The sequence below is a fragment of the Rhinolophus hipposideros genome (genome assembly GCF_964194185.1).
Source record: "Rhinolophus hipposideros genome assembly, chromosome: 23".
NCBI classification, from domain to species: Eukaryota; Metazoa; Chordata; class Mammalia; order Chiroptera; family Rhinolophidae; genus Rhinolophus; species Rhinolophus hipposideros.
Window position 1 is genome coordinate 41,736,122 of NC_138069.1, and position 7,479 is coordinate 41,743,600.

Sequence of the window (7,479 nt, forward strand, 5' to 3'; positions counted from 1 at the left end):
GCGATTGGTCGTGCGAAAGGTCGGGTGGTGACGTCGAGAGCGCCCGGACCACTTAGAGCCCACGGACTGCCCTTTCCAGAACGCCCGCAGCCAGATAATAAAGGAGGTGGCCGCGGTTCGCCGTGGCCTTTCCCGGCTTTTGAGCGTTCGTGTCCCTCACCCGCCACCTGCTCTCCTTTGATTCCCAGGATGCCGATGTACCAGGTAAAGCCCTATCACGAGGGCTGCGCATCTCTCCGTGTAGAGCTTCCCACCTGCATGTACCGGCTTCCCAACGTGCACTGCAGGACCAGCCGCCCAGCGCCCAAAGCGGGCCATGTGCAGGTAGGAGCGTGCGCCCCCCCCCCCCGTCCGTTCGGTGCGCAGGTGCCAGAGCCTCACTCCCACCCAGGGCACAGGCGCTGCGGTCGGGTCCGAGGAGTTGTGTTCTAGGGGCCGGGATCTCTCCAGGCCCGGTCATGGGATATGGCCTGGCCCCGACAAGCCGTGGCACCCAGCCCGGCTTCCTGCCCCACCCCGGCCTCACACGCCCGCCAGTTCCCTGACTATTAAAAGATCTATCCATCTTATATCTATTATTTCTCGTATGGCTACTTAAAACTTTTTTATTCTGAAATTTTAGCTACAGAAAAGTGAATAGTCTGTAAATGCCCGTTTTAAGAATAATTGAACTCCAGTGTCACCCCACCCCCCCAGGTTAACACACGCTGTCACTGCCCCAATTAAAGCTACCCCTAAAGGTCCCGACTTTACGTTATCATCATGTCCTGCTTTTTTCTTATTATGCCACCTAACTATACATCCCTAAGCTAAGTGGTCTTGGTGTAAACGGAAGCATGCCGTTTGTCTTGTCTGGCTTCTGCTTCTAGGCATTTGAGAACTCGCTTTGTTGGTGTGAAATGACGAAGTATTCGTCCTCTCTGCAGTCTATTGCTCCATCGCATGACTACCCTCACGGTTTATCCTTCCCACTGCCCACGGAGGTCGGCTGGTTTTCCATCCAAAGCTGTTACATTCCGCAGTGAATATTTTTGTACACGAGCAGGCATAGGGTATTTACTAAGGGATGATGGACTTACTCAATGGGCAGGTCTATCTTCAACTGTAGGTACTAGATAAATGGCTTTCCAAAGTGGTTATGCTGATTTACGCTCCCACCAGCAGTGTATACAAATTCCTGATGCTGGCACCCTCCCAAAAGCTTCTAACATAGAAGACGCACAGTCCCACTTCTCTAGCCGATAACAATGTGAATAGACAGATAATTAGAAATCTAACATATCCAGGATAATGAGAGCGACACAAAGAATAAACTAAATTGCTTCTAAATACATAAAAATAGAACAAACGGATACACAGTATGCCAAATCAGTCTAGTCTGAGCAAGGAAAACAGGCCAACATTAAAAGGGATGATAGGTAAAACAGATTTGAGCATTTCCTCATTCCTGAGATCAAGAAAGGAGAGATGAAGCCTCAGATGAAGCTGGGGCTCTCGCCCACCGGCCACATTACATACGCAACACTCATTCTAATGTGTCAGTGCATTGACAGTTTTTTAATCCAGTAATGCTTCTTCACCCTGGTTCAGCAGGGGCCCTACTGACATTTATAAAAGTGAGCAAGACTGCACAAACAGTGCATAAATACAGGCTGATTAAGAGAGATTAGTCATGTTACCTGGGAGGACTGTCATTGAGTAACATGAGGATACCTCACAGTTACTAGCAGTACCTGTCGTCTTGCATTCAGGCTTAGTTCTGCTCGCTCCACACCTAATTATTTAAATGGCATGCTGAACTCTGTTCTTTGTTCCACCCAGAAGCCAAAGAGCAGCAAGTGGGGAGAGGTGAGAAAGTGATGATTCAGCTCTAGGGTAACGAAGAGTTAAGCAGATGAGAGAGAAATGTTGCAGGTAAACAGAATGAGTAAAAGTGCGGTGGCAGGTGGGGGCATGGTGTGTTTTAGGAATCCAAAGGATAGTGTGGCTAGAGCACAGAGCAAGGGGAGAATTATGTGAGGAGCAGCCGGAGGACACGTCATTCAAGCTATTTCTCTAGCCAGATTAAGAGCCTTGGTTTTTAGCCTAAGAGGTTAGCCAGGGGAGGAGGTGATGGGATCTGCCTGTGTAATCTGGCTACTATCCTAGGGATGGGGTGGAAGGGTGGACCAGAATGGGTGCAAGGTGGCCAGTAGAAGTAGGCCAGGTGAATAATATGGACTTGGGTAGTGACAGTGGAGGCATGCTTAGAAGCCAGTGGATTGCAAAAAATTGACAGTACGTGGTGATGAACTGGATCAGTGTGAGAGGGCAGAGTTATGAGTGTCTAGGGGAAAAACAGTTCCCAAGAACATTAAACTTACCAATAAATAAATGCGAGCAAGTACTCCTCCTGTACTCGTACTGTATCATGAGTGAATGTATATAAATAAACTCAAGGTCATTGCCATATTCTTGACTGTTCTGTCTAGTTATGAGCATTTTACTCATGTTTTATGTATGTATTTTCTCAACTCAGAACGGATTACCTATTGTGAGAGTTCATGAATCTGGAAATTGGTTGCACAATGTGATTGTATTGGAAAGTTGCTTGATATTACTTTAGAAGGTAAATCTATATAAATTTTTGAAATTTATTATAAATATTACTGGTAACTTACTGTGTACCAGTCACTACACCAGGCAAGAAAGATGCAGAGATTCAGTTAATGAAGGCTGTAAGCGTTCCTTATTTATATAAGGTTATACACATGGGCAGTGAAAAAGTTCTAGATGATTCTAAGATGAGAATGCCGGTACTGTCCTGAGAATGAATGATTTGGGGATTTGAATATTTGACCCTTACACAGACAGACTTCCAAGCCAAAGGACACTTTTTTTAAAACTACGTGTGCTCCCTTTTTCCTTTTAATAGTGTAAGTTATTGAGTTATAGTTTTGCTGTCCTGCCATCTTTTTCTATTTGTTTAAGCAAAGTGTTTTGAACTAGCTGGATAAGAAGAATAAAGAACAATTTATGTTCATTTTTCTATCCTGTTCTTAGACTAAATTACCGAAATTAGAGTCATACGAGTACAATTTGCAAGTGGCTTTCAGTCATGTGTTTTGTTTGTTTTAAAGCATTTATGGATCGATTTGCACTGTGGGAAAATAAGATGATTCTGCAGCTTCATTTTGTCTTCTGAAAGGTGGGAGGTTGATGAATTTGTGAAACAAAGTAGACGACAGGTGATCAAACTAAACAGATTGCTTTGATGCTAGAGGAAGTAAACTCTGCTGTTGGTCGTTTAGGGAGAGTCTGACCCATCTCTTCAAGCTCTTGAGTCCCACCAAGATGACATTTTAAAACGACTGTACGAATTGAAAGCCGCCGTCGATGGTCTCTCTAAGATGATTCAGACGCCAGATGCAGACTTGGACGTAACCAACATAATCCAAGCCAGTGAGCCAACTGCTATATCAACCAGTGCATTAGACTTAAATTCAGTGCTTGGAAAGGTAAGTTCATTTGGAAAGCTAAAGAACATCAGCATGCCAGGTTGCTGTCAGTGCCGGGAAATTATGCTAGTCTGAGTGAAGTCATCGTTTTCTCGTTTTCAAAGGTGGGACAAAGAGCGAGTTCTTTTCTCTCCCCTAAATGATTGTGTCTTTGTATCGAGCAGCTTCAGGAGCTATGAGTGAACCCAAAGCAAACGCTACAGCCACTTCTTCTTGGATCCAGTGGAGAAGAGCAGGGTGGGTCGGTAGGCAGAAAAGGATGTCAAGAGTTCCAGCTTCTCGCCATTCCAGGCAGCATTCCAGCAGCCTGAGCCCCACAGAAACAGGTGTTCCGTCATTCGCTCAGTGCTTCTCAGAGGTCCAGCAGAGGCAACCTAGACTCTGAGAGGAGCCTGAATTTCAGAGCTTAGCCCAGGCACAAAAATCCCAATCCTTTTGAAATATATCACTAAAAGCCAAGTCACAGCCTCTTATTTCAAGTGTATTTTGCTTAAATTCAGTTTGCTTTATTAACATGAACTTGTATCAGCTACCTTTAATGATCAGTGTGCAGGCTTCAGCTAATATAGAGCATAATCTGATAAAGAATGTCTTACTACAAAGTGTTACTTATTGGAGGGTCCAAAAGGGTTTGTTCCAAGAACCCCTGCGAACACCCTCCTCTAGAACTGGTGATAGAAATGCCACAACGTAAGGCCTAACAAGTGGAGGCGGTGCTGTAGTCCTCCCAGTTCTGTTTTTGCTATCTTGAGACCTGCACTGTATTCCTTTCTCAACCCAGTACGTTTGCATGCACGTGATCCAGTGAGACCTGGCCAGGCCCCCAGGGAACCAGTCTAGTTGAGGAGTCAGTGACCACACACAGTTGTGCGGTCTCAGGGTGCTGGGAAGGCTTCCCAGAGCACATGGTCTTATGAAGTATTGTAATCTTTCAGAGGCACAGCTCTCCTCTGAGCTGCAAAGCATCCATCGTAGCTCAGTGTATCGGTCCGGGCATCGGTCCGGAGAGGCCACCAAAGGCCAGGTTGTGGCAGGCCGTGTACAGAAAGCCAGGGTTTGGCCTTCATTGTGTTCTGCGAGTTCCTTAAGAGTGAGTGTATAGAAATAAAGGCTGCATCTGAAAAGGCAGGGTGTTTTGGCACTTAACACTGTTTTTTAGACTCCTCGCCTCCCAGTGATATTTTGAGCTAAGACCCTTTTACAAGAGACTCTTCATTGACAGTAACTACTCAAATACATTGATGTAGATACTGGATCCTGTCAGGCGGTCAGATATTAGGAAGATTTGGTAAATGGAGTTGTCGTCCCCCGGTATCCGCGTGGGATTGGTTCAAGGATCTCCCGTGGATACCAAGATCCATGGGTGCGCAGTCCTTTATACAAATGACATAGGACAATGCACGGTCGTCCCCCTGCATCTGTGAACTCCCAACTGTGGATCGAAAATAGTTTTCAACCCCCAGTTCTTTGAATCTGAGGATGGGAAACCCGCAGAGACAGAGGCTGACTAATTGCATGTGATTTGTTTTAAACTTAAGGATAAACAGAAGTGTCATTCGTAGTATGTTGGTTTACTAATTTGACAGTAAAGTCAACTTTTTATTTGTCAGGAGCCAGCAGTGCAGGGGTTAAGGGGTTGGCGTCTGCTTATAGCCCAGCTCCACTTCTTACTGAGCAGGTGACCTTGGATGGGTCACGTATCTCCCCAGGACTCCTTTCCTCAGCGGTGAGGCAGGATGATCATACAACCTTCTCCGTGGCAGTTAGGTGCTGAGAACAGCGCCGGGTACACCTCACACTCAGATTGCTGTTAACATCCTTTGCTCCATTTGGGTTTCTCCCCCAGGATTATGGGGCACTCAAAGACATTGTGATCAATGCGAACCCCACCTCGCCGCCCCTGTCCCTGCTCGTGCTGCACCAGCTGCTCTGTGACCACTACAAGGTCCTGTCCACTGTTCACACGCACTCAGCAGTCAAGAACGTGCCACAAAACCTTCTCAAGTGCTTTGGCGAGCAGACGAAAACACAGCCCCGCCATGAGTACCAGCTGGGTTTTACTCTAATCTGGAAGAATGGTAAGAAGAGGGGACTGGGTCCGAGTCACATCCTACATGATTTTAATAAGCGGCAGCAAGGCTAGGACAGTGACACGTGTTCAGCTACTTGCTATCAGGTCAGACTGTGTAGAAGTCTCGAAAGAAGAGCACAGATGAATATTGACCCAAAGGCGTCCTCCTTCCTGTGGGAAGGTTAGGGTCTCTGATAGAGCAGTTTTAGGAGAGACTGGTCTAAGAACCCAGAGCAGGGGAGTGGCAGTTGTCAGTCATCTTGACCTCACATTCCAAAGCCTATCATTATGGGGGCATTGATGTGATCTTTTCAAATGGCCTAAAAAGGATGGCAGGATACTATTTATTCATTATGCCACTGATGTATTCCTCCCCTGGTTAAATTTATACAGAGGGAAGTGAGTCAGTCACCCATCAGTAATGCTTTAACTGCCCTCAGCTACACGTCGGGAGCGGCGGTGAGGGTACAAAGAGGGTCTGACCTGGGAGACGGGACCTCTGGTTTCAGCTCTCATCCTGCAAATGCTTAGGCACAGGGGTTCGAGTAGGTGGTCCCAGGTACCTTCTAGCTTGAAAACTGTCATAATCAAATACCAGAAATGGTCACTTTTTAATAGTTTGCAGTCTTTAAACATAGTTTAAACTTTCTTGAATACTACCTTTTGGAAACAGACTAAAAATGGGATTTTCTTAAAAATACACTTTCCTTTGCCACCAGTTCCTGTTAGTGAATCCCCTTCGCATGCTGTGCAAGTACTCCTTCCAGGGTGCTATTCTTACTGACATAACATGGTGTGTTTTCCTTTCAGTGCCAAAGACTCAAATGAAGTTCAGTGTCCAGAGAATGTGTCCCATTGAAGGGGAAGGGAACATTGCACGTTTTTTGTTTTCTCTGTTTGGCCAAAAGCATAATGCTGTAACTTCAACCCTTATAGATAGCTGGATAGATACAGCTATTTTTCAGTTGAAAGAGGGAAGCAGTAAAGAAAAGGCCGCTGTGTTCCGCTCCATGAACTCTGCTCTCGGGAAGAGCCCCTGGCTCGTTGGGAATGAACTGACGGTGGCCGACGTGGTGCTCTGGTCTGTGCTCCAGCAGACGGGGGGCTGCAGCGTGCCCGTGCCCACCAACGTGCAGAAGTGGATGAGGGCCTGTGAAAACCTGGCCCCATTCAACATGGCCCTCAAGCTCCTTAAGTGAGTCTCAGGAACCAATTTTAAAGGGCTTGGATTTTAAGAAGGACGCTGTTTCATGCTGGTGGTTGGTAAAAGGTACTGAAATCAAAGTCTTTTCGGCCAGTTGTCAAGTATCAATAAAAGCACTGTATGATTTGTGCTTTTCACTTTATTTAAAATTCAGCAACATCATGTGTAGTGGGCCGTGACAGCTATGTGGCAGGCGCTTGGAGGTAGGCGTGGCGTGCCACATCGCTGTTTTTGAGGGACGTGGTGGGGAGTGAAGTACCATAACAGAATACCGTGGAACAGTACGGGGGCAAAAGCAGGAACACTGCTATCGGAACTGCTGAGATCATTTTGGAGACAAGAAGTACAAAGCTTTGAAATGGCATGGTTTTGGACTGATGTCAAGTTGAAGGTGAAGAGAACAGAAATAGGTAGGATGATGTACACTGTGCTAGAAGTAGGAAGTTTTCTCTCGGAGGCAGCAGAGAGGTGGCAGAGGCTTTTGAAACAGGGCGTGAGCTGAGATGTCTTTTGGTCACTAACTGGCAGTAGTGTGAAAGGCTTAGAACTAATGGCAGCTGCCAAAACCAACAGTCCGACTAGCATACAGGCCTGGGCTGGATAGTGATGGGGTGTGGAGGGTTCTTAAGAGTCCTGCAGTAGAAACTTCTAGAGGACGGCTTGGTGGTCAACAGGCAGAGTTCAAAGGAGGAAAAGAATTGGGGGTG

The 7,479-nt window shown here is 46.4% G+C and overlaps 1 protein-coding gene across 3 annotated transcripts; it reads left to right on the plus strand.

The window, feature by feature from the left end:
• Nucleotides 1–86: 86 nt before the first annotated feature.
• On the plus strand, nt 87–6,898 carry AIMP2 (aminoacyl tRNA synthetase complex interacting multifunctional protein 2; the record flags this gene model as incomplete). 3 transcript variants are annotated; one of them, XM_081035284.1, is made up of 4 exons in its annotated part: nt 87–324; nt 3,291–3,497; nt 5,344–5,575; nt 6,379–6,898. In XM_081035284.1, exons 1-4 carry the CDS (start codon nt 190–192, stop codon nt 6,765–6,767), a joined length of 963 nt encoding a protein of 320 aa, XP_080891410.1. In that variant the 5' UTR covers nt 87–189. The 3 variants fall into 3 exon arrangements, with proteins under 3 accessions (XP_080891410.1, XP_080891411.1, XP_080891412.1); XM_081035285.1 differs by having other exon boundaries at nt 89–204; nt 6,379–6,767; XM_081035286.1 differs by lacking the exon at nt 87–324 and adding an exon at nt 2,519–2,608.
• Nucleotides 6,899–7,479: the final 581 nt, after the last annotated feature.